At 32.7% G+C, this 27872-nt stretch overlaps 1 protein-coding gene across 1 annotated transcript in view; it reads left to right on the top strand.

The window, feature by feature from the left end:
• Window positions 1–2479: 2479 nt before the first annotated feature.
• Window positions 2480–27872, top strand: part of LOC130892757 (insulin-like growth factor-binding protein complex acid labile subunit) — a 110025-nt gene continuing 84632 nt past the window's right edge. The window contains exon 1 of the mRNA XM_057798343.1: window positions 2480–2960. Coding sequence (XP_057654326.1) covers window positions 2638–2960 — 323 coding nt within the window. The 5' untranslated portion in view covers window positions 2480–2637. The remainder of the gene's footprint in view (window positions 2961–27872) is intronic.

Here is a 27872-nt window from a genome sequence, read left to right as displayed (position 1 = left end):
ACGTTATTCATAATCTAACCAATCAAAAATTAATGAAAATTCCTAGAGTAACCAGAATGATTATTTCAATTAATCAATATTTCTATCAAGGTCAATTTGAATATTGAATTTTGAATTCTATAAGTTTAAAAATTTTTACAAGCTTTAATAATATCAAATATCACCAGATATCTTAATTAATGTAAAATGTAATGTAAGTAAAATTTTATTCTTGTTATATACTTATACATATTTCTTATATTGTATTTTTAAAGTAGTTAATGGGTAGATATAGGTAAATCGGGAATCAATATTATTGTAAGTACTGACAGGACAGTTCCCACGTTATTTGCGTTAATGTCTTTGAGAACAGTTTTTATATCATCAGCAGACTTGTGTAGACATCCTGTTAACACAATAATTATCATATATTATATCATATCTCATTTTACTTTATTCAGCATTCTTGTTACCTTTTTAATTGTTAAACAATTCTTGAAAAAAACAGTGTTTGTTCCAACCACCAACTGTTCAAAATTACTTAGTTTGAAATAAATTTTTACTTTTGAAATTTAATTGGCGCTGCGAACAGGATATTGTCTATAGTAAAGTGTGTTGTAAACAACCACATTTTCTATCAAGAAATTTAGACGGTATTCGAAATAAAAATATAAACTTAAGTGACAGTGGTGAAGAAGCTGACTCCAACCCAATTGTTCCTTCAGAAAAAAAAATAAGATGGTTGTCCAAAAAGGCTCAAGTTCCTTCAGAGAATTCGAGACAAGGAAAAGCCCATAGATGATCTTCCAGTATATCCTCCTGTTATGTTCAAGAAATTTTAAGTGTAGAATTAATTTAACAAACAGAATAAGGGGAAATTTTCAATTATTTAAATATTATTCATTCTCATAATGAAATCGCCTCCGATATAAAAATAATTAAAAGCAATCTTTTGCTTATACATCACTCTTAAAGTAACTATATTATATGAATTACTTCATATTGCCAAAATTATCTCTATTCTTAGTAAAGCAAATAATATCCTTTTACTCCCGTACAAACTCACATTAATTTCCAAAGGATTAACAAAATGGACAAACGAAGAATGCAAGAAAACCTTTTCGTTCTGGTATTACGAAAAAGAGCCCCACGAAGACACCTGTAATTTAGAAGACCTCTCACTCTGCAACTACGATCAAGTAAAAAACGATTTTTTATTTTTCACTTAACTAACTAATGGAAATACAATAATTTGTTCGAAGAAAATAACAAACATCAATGAAGATTGTAAACTAAAATTCTACTCTATTAAAATTTCAAAATGCAAAATCGTATTACATTTAGTCATTTCAAAAACACACCTGGATAGGATCGAATAAAATATTTACTCAAGAATGGCCCAGTCTCAAAGAACCAACAGAACATAAAATCGATATCAAGAATTTACACTTAGACGATCCAACCCAGCTGCAGCCCCAGTTTCAAGATTCAAAATTGCTACCCCTAGAAGTTCATCAAAGTCATTTAGGAATAACAGCATTCATATTTTTCATTTCAATAATTTTCTGTTTGTTATATTTGTACAGGAAATATTTCAACAAGACCGAAAGTTCGAAAAAGCTACAGGGCGAACTATCAATCCATATTGAAGCCGAAGCTACGATAACAAAATGGAGACGATGTCATAATTATAAAATAATATTATTCTGAGTGCTGACAAGACAGTTCCCACATTATTTGCGTTCAGGTGTTTGAGAACATTTTTTATATCATCAGCAGACATGTGTAAACATCCTGTTAACCAATAATTATCATATATCATTTCACTTTATTCAGCATTCTTGTTTCCTTTTTATTTATTAAGAAATTCTAGAAAAAACCTGTCTTTGTTCTAACCTAACCAACTAATGAACAGAATTAGTTAGTTTGAAATAAAAAAAATTTTAATTTTGAATTTAACTCGCGTATCGAATAGCAACGGATATTGACCTACCAGGTAGATTAATTTATCTTACACTAAGGCACCCGGATAACGCTTCGAATGGATCTTAAAGAATTGTCAACTATTAAGCTCAGATTCCTTGAAATATTTATTTCTATAAGGTAATTAGAAACTGGCTTATATTGAAACCCCTGGATAAAATTTAAAAACTATAAATTAAGTGTTACTATAGAGAAAACTACATCAATGGCTACCAATTGAGACTATAAATATAACATATTATGATAATGAGAAATGCTCCTAGTTATTGTCAATTTGTTCTTGTAAGTTCCTAAAACTTTGTTCAAAAATACATTTTATAATATTTTCAGTGACACATTAGGAAAAAACTTTAAAAAGACTCTGTACATTTATATATGGCTTGATCTCAAATACGTTCTGTATTTAGGTAACGACGTGATTATCAGAAGTGACTGGTTGTTGATAGATATTTTATAGCTTCTATGTGGCGCCTGTCTTCCCCATACGTAAAATATATGTACACATACATCCGACCGCAGGCTACTCAAGAAAATTTAGGAGCAACTAGTCCACTACTGACCGCTCATCATCTAACAGATTTATCTGAACTTTTAAACGAGCCGCTTGAACTTTATATAAGCGATAAACGCGGGTGTTTTTAAATGTGAACGTAAGGAGAATTTTGAAAATTTGTGATGGTTTTGAATCCGCCTAGTATGTATGCGTTGTTCCTATTTTGTTTCTTAGGAATAACACCTACTTTACAACACTGTCCGGTATGGAAAGAAATTGTTCCTTGTACATGTAAAATGGATGCTGTAATAAAACTAATGTCGGTTTATTGCGATAAAATGGAATCTTTTGAACATGTTTTGGAAAAACTTCGAGGACATTTTCAACCAACAGATAAAGTGTCATTAAAACTTTCATTTTCATCTCTTAGTGATTTATACAAACATTCTTTTAATGAGCTCAATGTGACTATTGAGGATTTAAAACTCAACCATGATGTAATTGGGTAAGTTTTTTAAGTTATTAAAATTTTTGTGGATCCTATAAATCGATTAAGAAATATATAATATTTGCTGTTCTCAATCAATACGTTCGTATTGATTGAATTGAATTGAGTACTACTACCTGTCTATTGAATATATACAGAGTGATTCATTAAGAATGTTCAATCTCTGAACGGTAGATTCTAGACCTCAAACTATAATGATTCTGCTCAACATGCCCTATGCAAATATTACTAGTTTCCGAGATTAAAATTAAATTTTGATTTTCGCAATAATTTTTTATGTTTTCACAATTTCTCTTTGAAAATTGGCAATTTTACGTTTTTTGGCATGAGGAATCATAATTTCCACTCTAATTTAACATTGCTAATAGAGGGCGCTAGTTACACTTGTTTGTGTTAATTAAATCAAAGAAAACTTTTTTGGGCTAAACTACAAATAAAATAATAAAAAAATATTAAAAAGCGTTAAAATCTACAAAAAAGGTACTCTTCTTTGATTCGTGTAACTCAATCGGTTATCGAGTTATTTGCTTCTAAAAAGTTCAATAAATTTTTATTATTCCTTAAATATGTAACAATAACAAATTTGTAAACAAAAATAAAAAACTTCAAAGCAAATGCTCAAAATGCCCACCACCATTTACTTCAATACACTTTATGATCCGCTTTCGTAAAGATCTCTTAATATCAAAAGCACATTCGTGAATTAAGCCGCCAATTACAAACTGTACCACGGTGCTACAAAAAAAATCACTGCCGATGAAGAAGATGAAATTTTAATTTGTGTTACGGAGAATCCAGATATCAGTACTCGCCGATTAAATCTGCAAACAGGTATAAGCCAATCGTTTATTTTTAGAATAATGCAGAGGGAAAAATTGCATCCATATCTTCACACTCCTGTTCAGAATTTATTACCTCAAGATTTACCTAAGCGTTTACAATTTGCCCATTTTTTGCAAGATAAAAAAAAGGTTAATCCAGATTTTCTGGATACAATTCTTTTTACTGATGAGGCAACATTTACCAAACGAGGAATATTTAATTATAAAAATAATCATTTGTGGGATTCTGAAAATCCACATGCTATGAGGGAAATACATTTTCAGCACGAGTTTAAGGTTAACATTTGGTGTGGTGTAATATGTGGGTATTTAATAGGACCTTTTGAACTGCCAACCAATTTAAATGGACCTCTTTATTAAGATTTTCTTCAAGAACATTTACACGAATTAATAGAGGATATACTCTCGCTTTAAGACAAAATATGTAGTTTTTGCACGACGGAACACCACCACATTATTCTTTACAAGTTCGTCAATACTTAAACGAACAGTTTCCGCATTGATGGATTGGTCGTGGAAGTGAGTTTGCTTGGCCACCAAGAGGCCCTGATTTAAATCCTTTGGATTGTTCAATTTGGTCGCAAATGAAGGCATTAGTTTACAAAGAAAAAATTACTTCTCTTCTACAACTGCGACGGAAAATAGAAGAAGTCGCGGATGTAATTAAAAATAATAGACAAGGATTATTTGATATTAAGAGATTTTTACGAAAGCGGATCATAAAGAGTATTGAAGTAAATGGTGGTGGGCATTTTGAGCATTCGCTTTGAAGTTTTTCATTTTTGTTTACAAATTTGTTATTGTTACATATTTAAGGAATAATAAAATTCTTTTATGAAACTTTTTACAAGGAAATAACTCGATAAACGATTGAGTTATACAAATCAAAAGAGAGTAACTTTTTTGTAGAATTTAACGCTTTTTAATATTTTTTTATTATTTTATTTCTAAGTTTAGCTCAAAAAAAGTTTACTTTGATTTAATTAACACAAACAAGTGTAACTAGCGCCCTTAGCAATGTTAAATTAGAGTGCAAATTATGATTCCTCATGCCAAAAAACGTGAAATTGCCAATTTTCAAAGAGAAATTGTGAAAACAAAAAATTATTGCGAAAATCAAAATTTAAATTTAAACTTTGAACACCCCGTATCTCGGAAACTAGCAATATTTACATAAGTCATGTTGAGCAGAATCATCATATTTTGAGGTCTAGAATCTACAGTTCAGAGATTGGACATTCTTAATGAATCACCCTGTATAATCATTGTTTGTGTATAAAAACAAATATAGTCTAAACAAAAATAGTCTTTCTGTTCAAAATAATTTGATAGATTATTAGTTTAAGCAGGAAATGAAGGACACAATATAACAAAATAGAAAAAAAATAAACCCAAAACCTTCTATAACAATAAAAGTAATAAGTAGGAGGAATGAGAAAATAAAATTCAAAATTATGACCACCAGCCAGTATCAAATTGGTAACACTCAGATTTTAGGAGTTATGAATTAAAAGTTCGATATCAAATTCCTTTTATCTAAACGAGAAATCTTTAGATGATTGTATTAATTACTAGTTGACTACTTATTTATTTTCAGATAGGACCAAAAAGTTATGTTTCCAATTCATCGTAAATTCCTCACTACTCAGAATTTCTCTTATGTATTTAGTATTTTAAGATCCCTCACTATACTTTTATTATTATTATTATATTTGGTTGAGTTTGAATTTCTGGAAATATTAGTTAAATTCATAATGAACACACTATTTCCACTACCACTACACCAACGCTCACAATTACACTGTCTGACATCGTGTTTTGATAAACAAGTTATCGTCTTCAGAGACTGAAGGTAAACTCTGTCTCTAAAAACGATAACTTGGTTATCAAAACGCACGTCAGACAGTGTAATTTCGAGTGTTGGTGTAGTGGTAGTGTAAACAGTGTGGTTCATTATTTTCTGTTGGTTAAATCTCAAATATCTTATAAAATATCATAATTTCAAACAAGTGGATTAAAAATCTCATCGTTGTTTTGAATACTCATAGAAATAAATGGAAATGTTAAGTATATGATTAATGACTTCGCAAATATGTTTAAAAGACACCGATATCCAATGTTGTGCAGGTGTAATTGTTACACATTTGTGCTTTTGTCTAACTTTAAGAGAATTGTATATTCACCTTATATGGTGACTTCACCAGGTAACTGAAACCAATAATATTAAGCGAGAACTAATGATAAATGACACCTCGTTTTGAAGGTATTAAGAAAACATTCACTAATACTATGGTAAATGGTAAAATGAATGAACACTAAAATTTGAGTTTCACTTCCAATTATTAAATATTTAATAACAAGTTTTTATTATAATTGCTGTCTATCTACTTCCTGGCAGTAAAAAATCTTATTATCAAACTGTGATGAACTCGATACAATTTGTTGGGGAAATTGCCATACATACACGTTGTTTTAAAACGTCAATACTGTCAGGAGCTATAGAGTAAACTTTAGATTTAAAGTATCCCCACAGGAAAAAATCTAAAGGTGTTAGGTTCGGTCGCTGAACTGGCTATTCTATTGACCGCAAAGTAATAGTATGCAGGATTATCATCCAGTATTTGAAGAATTAATGCTTCTGTTGATATACTTACTGTACCGGTTAAAAAAGAGTTCGAAAAAAGTGACCCGACTATGTGGTTTCCCAATAAACCTGCCATGACATTTATTTTTACTGGGAGCTGTGTATGTTTTTCTCGAAACATATGAAGATTTATGTTTCAAATTTTAAGTACTAACATTTCAAATAAAGAAGAAAGTACTTCCGGCACTAAAAAAATTGTCCTTACATAGTCTCGCTGTTGTAGAATTTTAATATAGTTAACTTCGGTTGGGTCGTCATCTGAAAGTTGATGCATCATTTTTAATTTTTATATGTGAAATTTGTTTTTGGTCCACACCCTGAACACTGTACTATGATCGACTTAACAGGTAGAGGGTAGGACTTGGTCTGTGGAAGACGAAGGGTCTACAATGATTTCTGCAACTATGTTAATTTGTTTATTAATACCAATATTTGATCGACCCGATAATTTGATATCATGATTACTGCCTGTTTTTTGAAAAAGCTCCTCGATATAAGGCAATCGGGATATCTCTGGTTAGAAATGCACTCCGTCGAAGTTTAAGTCGTGAATAAAAAGTTTCTATTAAAATTTGACGTTTCGACCTATTGCGATTTGCTGACTTTTCGGCTCAAATTTGACACTCCTCACGGATGACGCCACGCTGGAATCAGAATGTTTTCTTGGCAATTAAGATTAGGTTGGAGTTGCCAGGTTTCCTCCGAGTCTTACTTAATTAAATGTTATAGGGTTGATTTGGGTAACTGTAAACAGAATTTCTATTTCCTTGACATTGCAATATTTGACATATTTCCAACAAAAGTACCGCCATTCTCGTGCGGTCTGTTAAAGTTTTACGTTCGTTCTCGACAAGTTTGGGCTAAAATTGAAGTAATAATCGTTTTATATGTGCGCAACATCTTGAGGAAACTCAACGAAAAGGTAGGTATATACATATTTTAATTATATTATACCTAATGCTCAATTCTGTGTTTTTCCTAAGTACAAATAATCTTTAGAACTGTCCTGTTAGTGTTTTTTGGTATTTTCACCTCAGAAATTTTAGATGCTGGGGTAGATGTAAACATAAAATTTGAGATAAAAGAGAACAATGTGCAAAACAGAAACTTCTTACAGAAAGGTATCGGTAATTTACCACAGGATTAATGGTAGAAAATTACCATTCAGTTCTAAGTGAAGATGTTGAAAAATAAATAGTTTTACGTTAAATTGCAAGAGCACAAATTGGATACCAGTGTGACAAACAAGAATTAAAAAAACATTGTGGCCGATATTGTAAAATATAATAATCTACTAAACACAATATTTACAAATGGTGTCCCTGGCAAAGAGTGGTATCAGTCGTTTATGAAACGTAATGAAACGTAAGAAACCGGAACATCTCCACAAAGCTCGCAAACATCTCGAAATCCAGATGTTTAAAATAACTTGAAATAGTTTATGAACAATACGACCTAAAATCTCCATGTAAATCATCTTACATATTTAACTACGATGAGAATGGGTTTGAAAGTGACTCAGCTACCAGAAAACCAAATGATTATGGAGAATTGGAATCAATTGATTTGGATTGATCTTTCAGAATCAGCAATCTATTTCCTGAAAAAAAGAAGACCTCCAAAAGAATAATAGAAATATTTTCAAAAGTTATTAGAAAGAATAAGTCCCCATCTGCTGAAAAATCCATTCCAATGTAAAAAATTAACCAGTTCCAATTCCTCGTTTGGAACACTCTAATTATGGCGAAGTATTAACAGCTAAGGAAGGGAGAGAAGAGAAACAGAAAAAGGATAACAAGAATGCTGAAGGAAAAAAAAGGAAAGACGGAAGTAAGTGAAAATCCCTGCTGTTAAGAAGCATAGAAATGAAGTCAACAAAAAGGACTTCATTGAAGGAAATTCGTCAGATAAGACTTCAAAATTCTAATGAATATTAAAAATACCAATGAAGTATACTATAAGAATTCTGACTACTATAGAACCATCAAAATTTCTATGTCAAAATATTTTATTTCTCAATATATTATATTGATATTATATATATATTATATTATATATAATATAATATTATATATTATATTATACATTTATTACAGCGAACCTGCAACGATTCTAGACCTTTCAAAAAAAAATGTTTCCTCTTGCTCTGCAAACCAGACCTCCACAGCTTTTATTACCTCCTCGTTGGAAGAAAATTTACGACCTTTTAAACTTTTTTTCAGTAATGTCGAATGTCGAATAGTAATCTACAGTTATTGTTCTACCCTTTTCCAAAAAATCAATCATGATTACTCCATGGCAATCGCAAAAAACTGAAGCAAGAACTTTTCCAGCAGATTTTTGGACACGAAACTTCTTAGGTCTTGGAGTGTCGCCATTCCATCGATTGTTGCTTTGCTTCTGGATCTTAGAAATGTACCCAAGTCTCATCCATAGTAACAATTCGGTTTAAGAAGTCTACATGCACGCTTTTTTTCAACATTCAAACATTTGGGGGTCCATTTTGCAGCAATTTTTCTCATATCTAAATTGACGTGAACTATATGATGAAAAAATCATGAACTGCATCGATATTATCGGGGACTGACACAGAAACTGGCCTTCCCGATCGGTCATCATCTTGAATGGAAAATTTACCTCTTTTGAAGGTTGTAGTCCAATTTTTCACGGTCGCATACAAAGGACATTAATCACCAAGGGTATTAAGCATATTTTCGTAAATCTGCTCACATCTTAACCCTTTTAAATACACGTACTTGTTGATGGCTCGTTACTCCAATTTTTCGATCTTCACAATTTCGGTGGACATCTTTTTTCTTTTAATTTATTGCGTAACTCTGGTTTACTTTTTTGACGTAAAACTTTACATTGATACTTCTAATAAGTTATTGTTCGTTGTTATGGTAACGCAATATTCTGTTCATGTATGGAACTGGTCTAAGCTAACTAGATATCAATACATCCTCGTATATGATTAACTGTGTCCTAAAGAACAAAGAATTTATAGTTACAGACCTGATAAATAGAAATCCAATCAAAACATCTTTTATAGTAGTAGATTCTGATGTTTCTATAAATTGCATTATGTAAACATTTTTATGAGCATTTTTGTTTGATAAAATTAGGTTCAATATTCTTTTTCTTGTATTTTCCAGATTTTATGTGGCTTATCTTTGAGAAACGTTCCAGAAGTTGTTTCTTTTTGATAAATTGTCACTATTTATAGCCTTCAAACTTATATAATATATTTTCCTCAGAAAAATTTTGTGTTTTATCATTGGAGTAAATGTAAACACAGAAGAACTAAACTCATATATACCTAAAATGTTAAATAATATCTTTGTTCCTCTTAATTTGCATATTCTTTGAGTACATTTACCCCGTTCTCTTAGGGGTAATTGAAAATAGTACGGGGAAAATATTTTCTCAGACACAAATGTAATCTTGCATTTGCTGCTACCCCAAACATGAAAAAATCACTTACATCCACCCAAACCAACCAGCCAGTTGATAAATAATATACCCATTTGAAGAGATTATGAGTAGACACTCGTACAATTACTTCGACATATGTGACTTAAAATAAAATTTATTAATGACCTCAGATTAGCAGATATGATATTTTCAGTGAATACGTGACAAGGTAATATTTTACTATAAAGAATGGATTTTTTTTACCACCTCATCCTCGTTCTCCATTATCAATTTCTGGAAAAGCTTTTTATTCAACGTTCAAATTGGTACCGACCTTCCATCTTTCTTTGAATTGCTACTGGACCAAGCCTGTGCCAGTATTGGGTAGCCGAGGTTAGACGCGTCAACCTGTGATCAAGTCTGGTCAGCCGAGCATTGACCGTACCTGTGATTTCCCAGCCTAAGCCCAAGACCGGTAATTCAATGGGAGCCCAGACTTGGGACAGATCTGGGCAGCTGTAACAACCAAACACGGCTCATATCTGGGAACAAAGGATGGCCCAGATGTGGTAACCGACAATGAGCCAATGATAAAAACCAAACCTGGCACACTATTATTATCCCAGTCTTTAGTCAACGTTGTATCAAGAAGGGATTACAATCTTGGCCCAAGTTTCCTAGCACATATGGCCTAATTAAGGCAGGTGCAGCCTTGGCAGTGCTGCAGGGACCGGCATTGGCAGTGATGCTTAGGCCAATGGTAGTAACCGAGCTAGGCATCCTGTTATCACTCCAGGCATTTACCACGGCTGGGCAAAGCCAGGTTTACAACCGTGGGCCAAAGTTGCACAGCCTTGCGCTAAGTTTGGCCCATATTTGGTTAGGTTGTTTCTTCTTGTATGGGAATCACTATAGAAAAAGCTATAACGCCATCGCATACATGAAATAACTGATCGTACCAAGCATAATTGGTTGGAACATTTGCCCTGTCACTAAAAACTCCGATGAAATCTTTATAGAGACAGATCGGGATGTAATCTATCAAGATGGTGGCCTAGGCTGTTCATCCAATAAAATCTCTTACAAGCTAAAGGGTTCTCATCACTCCTAGATAATCTCCCGAAATAATTTTCCAGTACCTAAGTTACACTTGTTCTGGAAATAACTAGCTATCTTCATTACTTAGTACCATCATCGCTTCTAATGATATTTTTAATAGGCCTTCTTTCAGGACAAGGGATTTTCAATTTCCACCGCCCTCTACACTCGCCATTTGGCCGTCTTTATTCCAATGGAAAGCTCTTGCTTCTTCTGAGAGTATATCTAAGTGTATCTTCAATTCGAAGCTGAGGACAGCTTTCTTTCTTCCAGCGTTATTTAACTGACAATAGTCGAAGCAGAATTCTGAAGTTCCATCATTTTTCTTAACTAGTACTACTGGAGACACCTATGGACTAGTAGATGGTTCTATTACTTTGCCCTCTTCCATCCCGCACATTATTCTTGCAGTTTCTTCTCACCTTTGCTCTTGGTGGTCTGCAAGCTGATTGCCTGATGTTCTACCAGTATTTTCTCCTTTTGATACGAATAGCTCTTGATACTGTAAAGGAAGCTTCCTCATTATCCTTGTCACAGCTCGAATGAGGATTAACTAGCTACTGATATAATCTCTTCCAATCAGTCATGGGAGTTTTCAGTTGTCGTTATTTGGTGGACAAAGTCCAACTGGAAACAGTTTAGATCCATTATGTCTGTTTTCAGAATCACATCTTCTTCGACGTCAGCTATAATAATCTTATGCGTGATCTTTAGGACTTTTATCTGTGACAGTTTATAATATAACATAACAATAAGTTTTGTTGGTAGAAGCTTCTTCTTAGAGTCCATCAAGTTTCTTCATTTGCAGGAATCCTAGAGAGCTCACACGAAATGCGTCCCTACCCTAGCACCCTACAGTTCCAGTATCGGATCTTCTTTGGTTTCTCGTTAACCATACCTAAGTAGACGATCAGGTCAATTTTTCCTCGTCTTTATTCACATCATTAAATTTGTTTTGTTTTGACAATGCATTCATGTAATGTATATGAAAATTTTTCAGAAATTTTTTCTATAAAAACAGTCACAACATAATGTAAACAGCTCACAAAAATAATACAAAGCAATGGCCGTCGTATATAAAAAAAAATAATTTAAATAAGCAAATATATAAAAAAAGTACCCGGCGCATCCACCAACATTTATATTCGCTCAACATAATAGAACGGGACCGGCTACATTTGCTTCAGATGCAGTTCGTAGTTTCACTGACTATTTGTTTCTTATAGAACTTGATTAGGAATACACTAGTTTGTCTTTATCGATTTCAATATAGCAAAAATATCGTCCACATACCTGTACTATACCTTGGGAAAATACTGAAACTCTAGACTGATTTGCTTTTCAAAATGACTCATGAACAGATCAGGTATAAACGGTGATAGGCAGTTGCTCATTGCTGTTTCTTTTTCTTGTTTGTAGAATTCGTTGTTGTACCGGAAATAGCTTTGTTTCATACATATTTTTGTTAATTATAAATATTCTAATAGGTACATCAGCTTATTAGATCTCAGAGATTTACAGTTCGGTTTATGATTAACTATAACAAAACTATGTTCTCTTGAATGAGCAGCAGAAATTTCTGATTTTCTGCCACAAGCGAACGAGGATATTTATTGATATATAATAAAACTAGCTTTTACCCGCGGCTTCGCTCGCATTGAAGTCACGAAATTAGTATCAAAGATCATTACAATAGAAATAAATGAATATGATTGAAAACAAGAGTTATACTTTCTTACTGCTTTGACTCATCTGTAACACTTAAAAATAAGGTTTTGTTCTTATAATGCAAGTAAAACTTTACCACTGGAACAGCACATTCCAAAAGTTTCATCTTTTCATTCCAAAGCATCGCAATATTGACATTTTTTATTCATTGAGTCAATAATAATCAAGAGAGAACTATGATATTCAATTGAAGGATCATATTGATCATATTGGAACCCAGTACCATTGAATACTGAGCTATCATTACGCATGAAATTTCGACGGCGCTTGGTCTGCATTTCTGCATTATGAATTCTTCTCGCTTGCGACTGTTCAATCGTTTCAATCGCTCTTCTAGTTACCTGCAGCGTAGTATGTCTTTTTGAAGGAACTCAGCTCTGCGTGAACCGAAAATTCTAGATTTCGTGCAATTTTTGCTGCACGGGCCCAAACCGAAGAAGAACAGTATAAGTCCTCAAGGATGGCACGCAGATCAAAGGAGATTAAAATTTCTCTATCTTAATATTCTGTAGTTTCCACTTTGTTAATAAATTCTAACGAATTCTTCACTAAAAAACTCTCAAGTTTGATGGATAGGTTTTCAAACTCTTTCGTTAACCATCTGGAAATATTATAACTAGGTGGGCAAATTGTTGAAACAATAGATCTCATTACCTTTCCGGCTCTGTGAATTTTGGAAAGGAAATAGACCTTTGACAATGTTTGATTACTTACTGATAACTTATACAAAGTTCTTACAATTTTAAAGTGATTCTTTCACATTTTTGATCATTTTATTTAGTGAATTCTTTGAGATTTTGGTTTATAGCCCTGTTTCGATGGAGCTATCCACTGTCTCGAAATAATCCTTTTTGTCCATTATAACAGCAGTTATCTGCTTTTAAGTACAATGAAACTTTCCTCTTCAAACTCTTGATAGTATTCAAATCTTTTTTGCTGACTGATGGATTTTTATCCTTAACAAACATATTTTTTTTGTTGATAAAACTAGTTGTGCTACTTGGGCTGTAAATAGCAAGATTGTTCTATGTAAAATGGTTAGAGTATCGCTTGGAAATACTAGATATCAATTTTCCATATTATTTTCAAGATCTAAATAGACACAACGTAGTTGATATAAATGTAGTTATTATATGTGTATTGATAAATAGGTCTTTTTAACCGGTAGTTAATTCACCCTATTTAACCTCATGAATTCATTTATAATCAAGGTTAATCATTGTCTTCAATTTCATACAGAATCAACGTAAGCATAAAAATTCAATAGATGCTATATCAATTTTAATGAGAATCAATAACTATTTGTGAATATATTTACAATGAAAAATACTATGTTCGTTCATTATTCTAATTTGCCATGGAATTTTTTATCGAAAGCGTGGTGTGTTTCTCTTTCATTTGATCAGTTTCGTTATATTGGAAAAATAAATTCGATACAAAACAATCAGTCTCAATTAGTAAATTATGAAGTAGTAGAGGTCGAAAACAAAACAACATTCAATACTGATATTCTCTGGATCATTAATATTAGTATCAAATATAACATTCTGTCATATTTATCAAGAATTTGTAATAAAGCTGCATCAGTCAATGTAAACCAACATCATTAATGAAAAAAGAGTTCTAATCAGATCGACTCAAAAAACACACATTTGTAGGATTTATATTACCAGTGATGACATGTAATTGATTCTTAAAGGCCGCTTGACATGATGTAATACAATGCGCAATATGTTTTGACAAAAAGCATGCGCAGATGAAGCTGCTGATTGTTTCATGCAAGATCTCGCACGATATCGGTTTGGTGCTATTTTTATTGATTGCAAGCGGCGAATCTAGGAAGGAATCTAGTTACTTTTGACTTAACAACCAACCTGTTCATCGGACTTTAATAGCAAAACAGCAGCAGATATAATTATTGACAGTAATCCACTAACCACTTTTTCAAATTGTTATCTAAGTAAGTTCTTTTATTCTAATTTTTAAACCGGTCACAAAATATCGAACTAAATTTAAGGTTAGGAATTTGTTCACTTTTACTAATGGGATTTTTGTTAGTGACAGCCATGATACAATGGCAGGAGACTTGTATAATGTCAAGCGATGTGCAATATTTTGACCTTGCAAGAAATTGCATGCAGTTTCTTGCACTTTGTCTTGCACCATGCCAAGTGGCATGTAACACCTCATTTGAGGGGGAATTTTACTTTTAAGTCAGTGATATTCAACGAAATTAAGTTATACAGGATTAAAAAAACCAATTTCAACAAAATTACAATCACTTTTCTAATTACTTATGCGGTTTAAACTTTTTATTTTTATTTTAAATTTATACTTAAACTAGTGCCAGACAAGCCTATATTTTTTTTATTTTGATGTCCCGATTGGTGTTTCTAAATTACAATTTGACACCAATTTCTTCATAACATGAAATAAACATACTACTTTATTTCAATACTATTATATCACGTCAGATTGGAATCTTCATGCACCTTTACCTAATGCTTTCCTGCCACTCTTTTGATTTCTTTGGTCATTCGAAAGAACTTTATTTGGATATTTTTGAATGATGGTAACTTTAATTTTGTTCTGCATCCCCATTTCTGAACTGCGTAGATCCATGTAGGTAATAATATTTGTATAATAGTAATTTATTACAACTGCAGTATCTTCTTCTAAAGGAAACATGTGTCAAGTACCCAGGTCAAGATGGCATAACTAACGAACTACTCAAATACAGGGGAGAAAACCTTGCCAAGAAACTAACAACTCTCATTGGAGAACGAGTACTACGATTCTCATGTTTATAAAGGAGATAAAAAAATACCATCTAAGTATAGAGGAATCAATTTGCTGGGTAGCACTCCGAAACTTACAACAAAATAAACACGTTAACAGATGAGCAACAAGGATTTAGATTGAAAGGTCGTGCACAGATGCGATCTTCGACATCAGGCAGATCACAGAAAAATCGATTGAGTACAACAGACTAGCATTTATGTGCTTTATAGATCTACAAAAAGCCTTCGATGGAGTACAACTAAAAGACGTAGTGCATCTACTATACGATAAACAAATTCATTATGACTTGATGGACTACAAAATCCAAGCCAAAGTGAACGGAGGGCTAACGGAGCAAATAGCAGTACACAAAGGGATTCGCCAGAGATACTCCTTAAGCCCCTTGCTTTTCAATATCATTATGGACGAAATAATTAAGAAAGCTAAGGGGCTACCAGATGGGGGACCAAAATATTACAATATTATGTTACACTGATGACGCTGTTCTAGTCGCAAAAAATGAGGATGATCTTCAAAAGCTTTTACATGTGTTTAACTGTACAGCTAACTCTTTCAATATGAGAATATCTGCGTCCAAACAAAGTGTATGACCACATCAAAAACGCCGATAAGATGAAAGCTAGTCGTAGACGACCAGATAATTCGCCAAGTAATGAAATTCAAATCCCTAGGAATCGAGATTTCAGGATTTGGAGACGTAGAGAACGAAGTAAGAGAGCAAACGACTAAAGAATAGCGACATGCTTGAACGAAACCATATGGTCGAAATAAAAATAATAAAATAGAAGCCGAGAATAGAAAGAGAGAATAGAAATCGAGAATATTGAAGGCCACGGTAAGACCCATAATGACCTACACCGCAGAGATTCGGCCAGAAACAGCGTAAACCAAAAGAATTATGGAAGCAGCAGAGATGAAAGTGCTATGCAGGATAGCCGAAAAAGCCCTACTGGACAGGGAAATAAGTGAGAACATCAGAAGATTGTGCAAAATAGATGACGTCAACGAATGGGTTCTATCAAGAAAGAAATAATGGAATGAGCACATAAGGGGGATTTCTTAGGATTTTTTTCTTTAACCAGTAAATAGATAGAGCTTTAATTTTATTATCATTTATTAACATATATTTCGACAGTATAAATATAAATTTTGAGCTAAAAATATTGTGTAAAACTTGAGTTACAGCGTTCTGGACACCCCCGCCGCGAAAAAATTATCTCTCACTTCCTCCACGATTCCGGCTGATTGGCTTATCTGAAACAAAAAAAAAACGGCGTAATCTATAAACCTAAGTGCACGAAATGGACTATTATAAAATGAATATACAAAAAATTGGACTTCTGGACATTTGAAATAAAAGTTGAGAATTTGTTTTAAAAAATCGAAATTATGGAAATTTTCGATTGATGATAGTTCATTTTATGCGTTTTCATGTGTTGAGTGTACTCTATGTACTTTTGGTATTAGAGGTGGTTTATCGTGATGAAATTGGCCGAGCTCATTCTTAGCTTCTGCCTTACGCCATTTACATCAACTGTCTTCGCCTTCTGGACAAAATTGATGTTGAGAGTTTTCATCTGAGAATATTTGTGATAATACGTTGCCCAAACTTCCTTTTTCATATCTTCAAGCGAATAACTTTATCAGTAAGTTTACCTGGTCCTTTTCCACCTATTCCTTCATTTGTTTCATCCTTTTTAACAGCCCGAAGTCGTGTTCCCATTCTCTTTTCTTCGTGGCTCACACATTCTTTTTTGTTACTACAGTATCTCCATACGGTTTAGCATCTAGGATCCCCTTGTTAGTTTTACTGTCATAGTAATATACTTTACGCCATATTTTTCCATAGACCTCAAAAACATTTTACCGGAACTTCCGGAATGGTTTATGGTGCCTCTTTTCATCCAAGTATCGTCACCTGGCACAATCAATTCATTCTGTGGTTTTCCTGATTTTTCATTCATAGTTTTCTCTTGCGTCACAGCGAATGATAATAAAGTATCACACAGTGAAGATGTGGCAATATGAATGTTTTTCAGTAGTCCAGTATAAGTTGAATTTCCAATACCCCAACATATGTCCATGGAGCTGCAGAAAAGATTTATTCCTTCGCGACAAACTCCTAATAATCGCATCACAAATACAAACCGGCGATTAACTTCAAATGCATTCTCGATTAATGGGTCTGAGTTCTATATATGTATAAAAGGGGGGCCAGGTATAAAGTCAACGGGACACAATAGGCCTGGACCCCAACTACCAACTCAGTACTCCGAACAGCTCTTTCTTTTACCTGCTGTATCTTTAAAACGACTTCGACTTTCCAAAAATCACTTTACTACCGTATTCCAGACATGATAAGAAAGCAATGTATGAAAAAAAATCGATTTTTTGAGCCCATCACATGGGTGACCCTCTTTAGTCGTATGGATAACAACAGACTGGTCAAGATAGCACGCGATAAATCTCCATTGGGCCGTAGGAATACCGGCAGACCCAGAAAAAGGTTGAGCGACAACCTTGAAGCAGGATAGGAACAAGGATGTCGAAGATAAAACAGGTGACTACGCCTAATACACGGAAGAAGAAGAAGAAGAAAAAGAAGAAGAAGAAGCAGTATCTTCTGCAATAGTGACTATATAAGTCTCGTCCAACATTACCCTGGGGTACTACAGTTTTTATATCTTCAAACTATTACAGAGATCAAGGTTATCAAGATTATCGAGAAAACACAAGAAGAAACTTGAAAAAGTTACACAACAAAACTGGAAAATAAATGCTTATAAATACAACAGTAACAAGCTAACAGAAATATGAAGTCGGCTAGAAAAATGAAGGATGTATATCTGGTTTTAAGGATGAACAAGAGATAGGAAATGCAGAAATGCGAAAGTGGTTGAAGCGCTAAAAGTTGAGTGAAAGCATTATTCCCTCAGAAGTCAACTAAAGTGACACATCTTAAAGATATGGACGCCATCACGAAGAAAGAAGAAATATAGTCTACAATAAATATGAGTATACGAAGTGACCAGGTCTAATGGTGATAACAATAGGAATTTTAAGGAACAGAAACTGCAGACAAGATGGCCAATAGCAGAGGGAGTTTGCTGCAACGATGATGGCCACAGATCTATCTAGAAAAATGGCAGGCCAAAATGAAGTGAGATTACTACTAAGTAACTATATCGGAGACGCCCTTTACATAATCTATTGATACAAAATATAATGACAAACAGTTTAGACGCCTCGCTGGTGCGTATTGTTCTCCCAATATCAATCAAAGATTATAAAAACCCGTTCGAAACACCGATAATTTTGTTTGATCTGCCGTAGGTGTAGATACTTCATTTTATAAAATTATTATTTTTATAAATACTTTTAAAATCATTTATATCTAATACGAGAAAGTATTCGTTAAAAGGCAATCGAATTATTATAAATTGGACGGCATTATACGCCGTCATTTAGACAGATGGACTAAATAGGCTAGTTGACAAAATTTGGAAATTAGTTTAAAAACAGTTTAGCATCTATTTCACCCCAAAAATATGTTATTTAAAAAAAACAGGGTTCTTACGTTAGTATTTTGAGTTTTTAAAAATGAAGTTGAAATTAACCGCGAAAAAGGCCAAGACTGTCATGGCGTCTTCAATGATGTCACATCTCGCGAAACAGCTATGTTTGTTTATGACAATCAATTGTGTTTCTTTAATAAATAATGAATTCCTCGTATTATAAATACTGTATAGTAGCCCAATGTGAAAGTACAACGATAAAAACGCCAGACAAATTATTCATATATGTTCCAAACAATAAAGACATACGACGAAAGTGGTTAAAAATGGCAAGGAGGCAAGATGCTCTTACTTTATCAACTAATTCCACAAATTATTTCTGTGAAGATCATTTTGATGTAAGTATCAAACAAAACTTGATGTATCTATTTATAAATGTATAGTAAAAGGATGAATTTTGCAAAATCTACCATAATATACCACACATAACATATAAAATGTTATAACTTAATTAAGTTAAAGTTATTGAAACTTTGTATTTGCTAACCTCAAAATCAGTTAAGTATTTTCATTCTACAGTGGGTAAATGCGACTCTCTGACTGGTAACTGTTAATTAAATAAGACTTTGTTTGTTTTTCACATAATACATATAAGTTTTAACACTACGGACTTCCGATGAAGAAAAGTAGGTGTTCATTGCAAAAAAAGTGTCAAGCACAACGGCGTCAATTTTGGGCAAATTACTGCAGTTTGCTTTATTAAATCCTGATTCCATGGCAAATTATACCTGTCTTTCAAGATTAAACTCAAAATGAACTTTATTAATTTAACAATAATTGCTGAAAACTTAAAATAACCTAGTCACATTAAACGCCCCATTTTGTCGATTTTATTTTCCAAAAATATTATTAATCTTTTATTATTTTTGTGGAAAAGTGGTTTTTTCATTTACTAATTATCATGGTTAATCATTAGAAACTCAAAACCATCCGATTTATTCTTAGTGGAAACAAGCCTGTTATAGTCCTACTTGGAACTCGGAAAAAAATCATTATTATACCTGGTTAACTTGCTACAACTGAAAATTAAATTATAAAACGTAAATAGACGAGTAAAATGTACCTGCCTCTAAGTGAGTTTGGTTTAAACAGGGTACCAGACGTGATCTAAGCCCTTTTCGTACCCCATTCGTTTTCTTTTCTGGAAAACGAAATAAGCAAAAACTATAAAGGAAAATAAATTCTTTGTAAATAAAACAAAAGAAAAAAACATTTCAATTCCAAAGTATCTCTATAAATAATAATGGTAGTCAGAATCATGATGGGTTATAAAGAGGTTGTGAAGAGGACAATACCACATACACAGTTTTTCCAAAGCTCTTGACGGTCTGCCGCTTCCCTTTAGATAATGGGCCATTCAAACAGCAATTTTCACTATTGTCAACCCAACCAAAATTTACTTCACCGTGACTGTCAAACCATGTTTCATCTATAGATAAATTATGTGTCTATTAGAACTACGGTAGTCTTTTGTTTGACGCAAATAATTTTGTTACCATAGAACGATCCTTGACGATTCAGTTATTACAATCAGTTTACTCAGTTTTTTGAGTTTAAAACCACATGCTGACAAATCTTGACGCAATGTTTCTGAACTGGTATAATTGTATTCTGGATAATCTGCTACCCTTTGCCGTATTACTTCTAAAGTCGCAACCCCGTTCTCCTTATAAAAACTAAAATTGTCCTACGTAAAAAATCTTGAGTAGCTGTGTCAACTAATTTCAGTTTTTCTTTACATGTTTTTCGGTTCTGTGAATGATCCCTTTCGTGACTACTAGATAAATGTAGTATAGTTAAATCGGCAATTCTTATTATGATTGCATTATCAGACTGCTGAATATTTTCTTCTTTCAAATATATTTAAAATAACTTGCTGCGTTTGTGTATCTAAACCTTTATTATTAAATTCATACCTGTATTTATGAAATATTGATTGTTATTCGCATAACTGTCTTCTACAATTGATATTGGAAGAACTGTAAACATAGAAATACATTTCAGTGCCAAGTGTTCTGCTTGGGGAGCTGTTTAAGACATTTATGTAGGAAGATGAAAACTCACCTTACCATAACTATATTTTCGTTAAATAATTATGAACCAATCCAATGACGAACAAAAAAATATGTGATAGAAGGGAGTTCAAGGAGCAGTTGTGGTTTTCCAGAGTAAAATTAATCAAAAGCTAAATGGAGCAATAATAGCAAAAGCACTTATTACTAGTACTTGTGATAAGTCGTTTAGAAAGAAATTTGCCCCATATGATAACAAGTCATCACTGTACTAGTGGAATACATATGGTGCTTGAGTCAGAGAGGAGTGCTATAACTCGCACCAATAAAAGCTTACACAGAAATGCATAAGAAATCATAAAAACTAAATGTAAATTAAAAAAGAGAATGTGCTAAAGAAAATTCGAAAAGCAAAATTGAAAATATAGAAGGAGCTCCTAAAACACGTAGAGGCCGATATTTGCAGCATGGATAATAAAATAGTAACGGAGGCTTTTAGTAGAATTAAACCAATAAAGGCCCCAGGACCAGACAGATTTTTTTTCATAAGAAATATAATAATTTCGTAATTGCTATACTTTTATAGATATTTTTACATTGTACTTAAACTATAGTTTCAGTCCTCGATGATGAATACTTAAATATTCGAAAGTTCAGAAAAATATTTTAGAAATACGAAGGCTGCTACTCAAGTTTTGAGATATGGAAATACTGATATGAATATGTGAAACCTGACATTGTCATCATGAGGTTTGACTTTTTTAATGGTGAACGTACTCAGAACGTGTTGTCATACGAATCCTATTTGAGTTGTTTACAGATACTTTAAACATTCATTTTGGTCAAAAAATGATCTTACGATGATTTTCTACTACTTTCCACTGAATTAAATCAACAGCAGATCAACTTACTCCGACTTTTAGTGATGAAGAACCATCTCGAGCTATCGTGTTTTCCTGGTTTTCCGACTCAAACGTGGTCGCATTTCGATACAAAATAAATGTCATGAAGGTCGTCTCAATTAAAATGAAAAAAAAATGCTGCGACAATTGACTTAAACGCATGCGAAAGTGTATTGATCTAAATGGAGAATATTTTGAAAAGCAGGAAAGCCAAATCCAATTATAAACATTTGTTTTTATTTATCTATCTCAAAACTTAAGTAGCAATCCTTGTAGAACACTTTGGGGTTTAATTTTGCCATACAAAATCGCTTATAAACTAGCTGGCAAAGGCTTCCCCCAATTCATTGATTTTTCTTTTATGCTGTTCAAAGGAAGAAATAAAAACACATATTACTTATATTATAGATTGAATAGAATGATGTTCAAGACATATAAATATAAACCACTCTTTTTAAGAAACGATATTATACAATATTCATATTAAAATTGAACAAAAAGTCGAGTTATTTTTCTGAAAATACTTACGAAGAACCGATTAAGGACCTAACGTAATGACGGCAATGAGGAATTTACTTTACATAACAGATTCCAAGTACTTCCCCTTATTGAATCTTTTGGCTTAACCCGGTAGCTTCACAGAAAGCTTCACTGGCTCTAAGCTTGTTCAATATCAGTGAAAGTTGTGCTTTGATATATATTTCAGTAGATTATTTTTGAACTGAACTGAAAAACTTGACAATTTTCCTTAATTTTGGAATAAGATCTCTGTATTGTAATAGCAAGAGCAACTCTATTTCTTGAATTTCTTCTTCTACCAAAAAATTACCTTGCTTGTCTTTGTCATATCCACCTTCATTATCACTCCTGTTATCTGGTTTATTTTCGAATAAGTTTTTGCTGTTGTTGTCCCTTAATATGAAGAACTACAGCAAGTTGCAATGTATAAGCAAAGCATATAGGTGTTGCACTAATCCATCAAATTTGTTCATGACTGCTCCACCATCGGATGTTGCTGCATCTATATTTAGGTTTATTCTTAAATCCTGCAGTTTTTTCAAGCGCATCTCCACAGACTCCTGCATTAAAACGTTCTTCAATTCTTTCTAGCCCCAGGTTCCAAATCTCGTAGCTACCTCGGTGAATCAGAGAAGATTCAAATTTAAATAGCGGCTATTTCTTGAAGATGTTCAGTAATCAGAAATTATTGTAAATCGTTTTGTCGAATGAATGCTCCGTAGACCATTAACATAGTTTGTATCGTACTGACAGAAGAAGTAAATTTGTCATCAAAGGACTTCATGAATTGTGAACAAGACTCCATCTTTCGCGACCATTCTGCACAATCTTTCTTCCATGGAATTTTTTTTATTGGGATACAACCCGCTCCCGATGCTGGATTCTCAACCCTGCTTTTGACGCTAACAAGTTCAAATTCTTGCTATGATTTGTTCGCAAGTAGGTGTTGAGGGATATTGTAGAACGAACTGAGATTTTTAGGATAGCAGGACATTTAGCAGTTTATCTATTTTCTGCTCTTAAAAAATGTTTCCACGTGTCACTCGAGCTTTTATAGTATTTTTAAACAAAATTGACACTCATTTTTAATAATATATTATATTTTTTTAAACGTCGCGTGTTCTTAATTAACACTTTGATAACTCAATAATAAAAAATAATTGTCTCACGTACGTTACGTAACATTTTCACATGAAAAATCACCGGTAAGATGGAAATGACACAATTACCTTCTTTGACATTTGCCTGCGTGCGAAGGTTAATTCCCGTAGAGATAGTCATGGAATACCAGGACTGACAGTCTAAGATCCCACTGCTTGATCCTGCAGGTTTGTTTGATGAAATTAATTTTAAAGGAATCTTGAGGATGTGTGGAATGGATTATGGATAGGTTTCCTTGTAAAAATTAGCCGCAATTACCTGTAACTAATTTTAATGTCATTAATATACTAATATAACTTGCAGCTATATTTTATCAGTCAATCTTACAGCATTTGAAAGAAAATGATGTCACAAATCAAAATAAAAATGTCAGCTCTCAGGTCGGCGGCAGCATTAGGGTTGCCAGGTGCTGTTTTCAATGCGGAAAAAAATTTTCTAAGAGAGACTCAATTTCTTATTTTTTGTTGAAATTGATTGGAACATTTGCAAATCTGGAAATAAATCGGACCGTTAATACAAATTTTTATTATGGGTAAATTTCAGATGAATTTTTTATTACTAATTTATCTCGTTATTTCAACCATGGTTCAAATATATTTACAATTAACATAAATATATTCAAAAATCTTATTTTCAATACAATATTCTTTTGGTTCTCGTTTTACGTTATAATGACTGCTCTCGTTTTATTAATATATTTGAAAGATTATATTTTTCTCTACTACACCCTGGAATATGGTGTAGAAAACTCACTTTTTTACATTTTTTTACGTTTTTTACATTTTATACGTACAATAAGTAATAAATATAAAATGCTTTGGTTTTCCCACCAGTTCTTGCTACTAACGGCCTTCTTGTACCAGTGCTTGCTTCATTCTAATGAAAGTTGGCAATCATCATTTGGAATTCCTCACGATCTTCAGTCATGCGTATTAGTTTTACGGCATCACGTACATGAAGGTTTTTCAACCATGAAAATCTGTTTCTACCCAGGCCGCGCCTGCCTTCTATCTTCCTTTCCACGATCAGCTGTAACAAGGCATTTTTTTGATTTCCAAAAATGTGGCCAAAGTAGGAAGCTTTCCTTCTCTTTACAATGGTTAATAGTTCTCGTTCTCTGTTCATTCGTCTTAGCACCTCGTCGTTGGTCACCCGATCCATCCATGGTATTTTAAGGATCCGTCTAAAGAGCCACATTTTAAAAGCTTCCACCATACGCATGCTGGAGACCTTCAAAGTCCAGCTCTCAACACCATAAAATAGGGTAAGGTAAAGCCAATTATTGAAAATGGAGGCAAATTTTAGGTATTCGCTTTTGATTTGCTATTTCCAAATAAGATGCAGCTTTTATACACAAAGTAGTATCAGTTAAAAAACAAATTAGTGACATATATATCAAAAACACGAACGATACAAGCAGCGAGGTACCTCTATCGAAAAAATAGAAACCAGTAAATGAAAATTTCCATAAAATTAAGTTTATCGAGTTAAAAGTCTCGTTCTCCAGAATTTTTCATGAGAACTAATCATTGTTCCGTACATTAGTAAATATTTCAAATTACAAGCATTGTATTTTATTACTACTGAAAAAAGACAGCGAGGGTTGCTACTTGAGTTTTGAGATACAGCAATACTGATGTGAATATATCAATTTTCACATTTCCATCATAAAGTTTAACATGTTTAATGGTTAGGAACGTTTTCGGAACGTGTTATAATACAAGTGCTATTTGAGTTGTTGCAAATACTTGTAACATTCATCAAAAAATGGAATTAAATCACAAATATTTTTGTGCGATAATTTTGTATGACCAACAGCAGTGTGCCAATTACCTCGATTCGACTTTTGGTTATGAAGCTCCATCGTTTCGTTCGTTTGCCGAATCCAATCGTTGTCGCACTTCGCTACAGGGTAAATTTCCTATCGAGTTATAGCTTTCTCCTAGAAATTGATTTAGCCAAACAATTCAAATTAAATGTACAAATTTCTTGCTTTTTTTCCGGGAAATTGATTTATTAAATCATTTATAGCTGAATGAAAACGATTTCAGTTTTTTTAACATTTCTGCCTCTATAGACAATAGTGACAATTCTGATAGCCGTACCCGTCCCATCGAAAAAGCTGATTGCTGAAAAAATGAAGAAATTTTGGGCATTTTTTTTATACCCTCTTCCCTTTTCTGTTTACTTTTTCTTTTCATAGCGCCACTGGAATATTTTCTTTTCGTTCCACTCATTCTTTTCACAAATCAAACTAATTAACCAATAAATAATCAGAAGAACAAGATTGTATTGTATTACTAAATTTAATAACAGTTGAACCGGAATGAAATAAAACGCGTAAATATTGCTCCCCGTGGTTTGACCTAAACGGGGAAATCCCGCAATAACCGATGTAGGATGTTACTAACTTTTGCGCGCACGCTCACTGCAAATCCCAAGATTTCGCAAACGTATAAAAATAACACACATAACATGCGATACGTTTAATGTAAAATGTCCATACACAAACTATACATGATTTGTATACGTTTCAAAGCGTGTGAAAAATCTAGTTTGTGTACGGCATTTAACATTGAAGAGGATTAGCGTGTTAAAAGTATTTACAAGAATAACACACTTGGATTCGCAGTGCTTAACCCGGGAAAAAAGAGATTGCTTTTTTGACTTTTGTCATTTCTGAAGTAAAAACTCTATAGGCACGTATGACAATTTTTTTATATGTTTTTTCACGAAATTGTTTCGATTTAAGAAATATGAAAACAGGAAAATTCAGTATTTCACATATATCATGAGGGTATGACCAACAAAGGCGTCAATAAAGTTTGTTCAGTGACACTGCATTACATTGAAAAACTTTTAGATAAAAGCATAAAAAAGTTTTCCATTTTTTCTGACTACTGTCGTAGTCAGAAAAGGAACCAAACTATGGTAATATTTTTACTGGTTTTAACAGACACAACTTTTTCACAAAATAACACACTACTTTCCTATCAGAGGTCATTATTTCCTCGTTAATGATTCAGGACTTCGGCGTCCTATAAAAAAATACGATCGAATATATATTCCAGAAGAACACTATTGTATTGTATTCATGATGCAAACAACTCAGATATTGGACTTTTTTGCTATTATTTTTGCTATATTGCTATTGGAGAATTTTTCATTAATTATCACTTGAAATATACTCAGCAGAATTGATCCAAAAAAGATAGAGAATATCAAACAGGTAGAAGGAAACATTTCTGAGGAACATTTACCATTTTATACAAAAATTTTCAAAAGGCACTCGAATGACGACATGGCTGTTGATAATGTGGAACCCGATGAAGAGTATGATTATGTGTCTTGAAATAATTTACTTAATTAATAAAAATTTTCAATTTATTTCGCGTATTATCTTATTATCGATGTATATCATAACTTTTTTGGCATGATACATTGCTTATTGTAAAAATCACGTATCACAGTCACAAATTTATTTTATTTGTTTACAAACACTATATAAAACTTAAGTTGCTACGATTAACCCATCATGTGTATAATGTGATTGTATATTAGTAACTAAAAGATTGTTTAGCAAACTAAAATTGTTTTTATTTTATTTACCTTTTTTTCTCTACTGAAAATTAATTTTTTTTGACTTAAGTTGTTTACGAAATGACCGATTCAATTGAATCTTATGAAATGACAACTCATAATATACTTGACTTTAATATGAAAATATACTTGCACCCCCCCTTACGTGCCCGACAAAGACGGTCCTGACTTGTATTTACTATCAAACTAACTTTACATTCGATGTTATCAACAGAAAATAGGTTGATAACTATATATGTATTAGTTATGTTTTCAATTTGACTATTTCTACGGGTCAGTACAAAATAATCACTTTTGAAATTAAAATATTTTTATTTCTTTTTTCCGATAATATTCTAAAAGCAAAGTAGATTTCCATCTTGCATGGCGCCAATGTTTAGTTTTAAACAGATAATTTTTAGTACACCAAACTTAATATCGTTGTTTTACGACTTTAAAATTATGTAAAGTGGAGAATGGTTTTTTCGAACTGATATTTTTTAACTTTCGATATAGAGGTCTATTAATGTCCAGCTAAAATCTGAATATATATAAAAAAATTGTATTTATCATTGTGAGAATTGCAGAGAAATACATTTTTCATAAATTTTTAATATCATTGCTTTCAAAAAA

This window comes from Diorhabda carinulata, chromosome 4 (genome assembly GCF_026250575.1).
Source record: "Diorhabda carinulata isolate Delta chromosome 4, icDioCari1.1, whole genome shotgun sequence".
In the NCBI taxonomy this organism is placed as follows: Eukaryota; Metazoa; Arthropoda; class Insecta; order Coleoptera; family Chrysomelidae; genus Diorhabda; species Diorhabda carinulata.
This window is presented reverse-complemented; position numbering and strand designations above follow the sequence as displayed.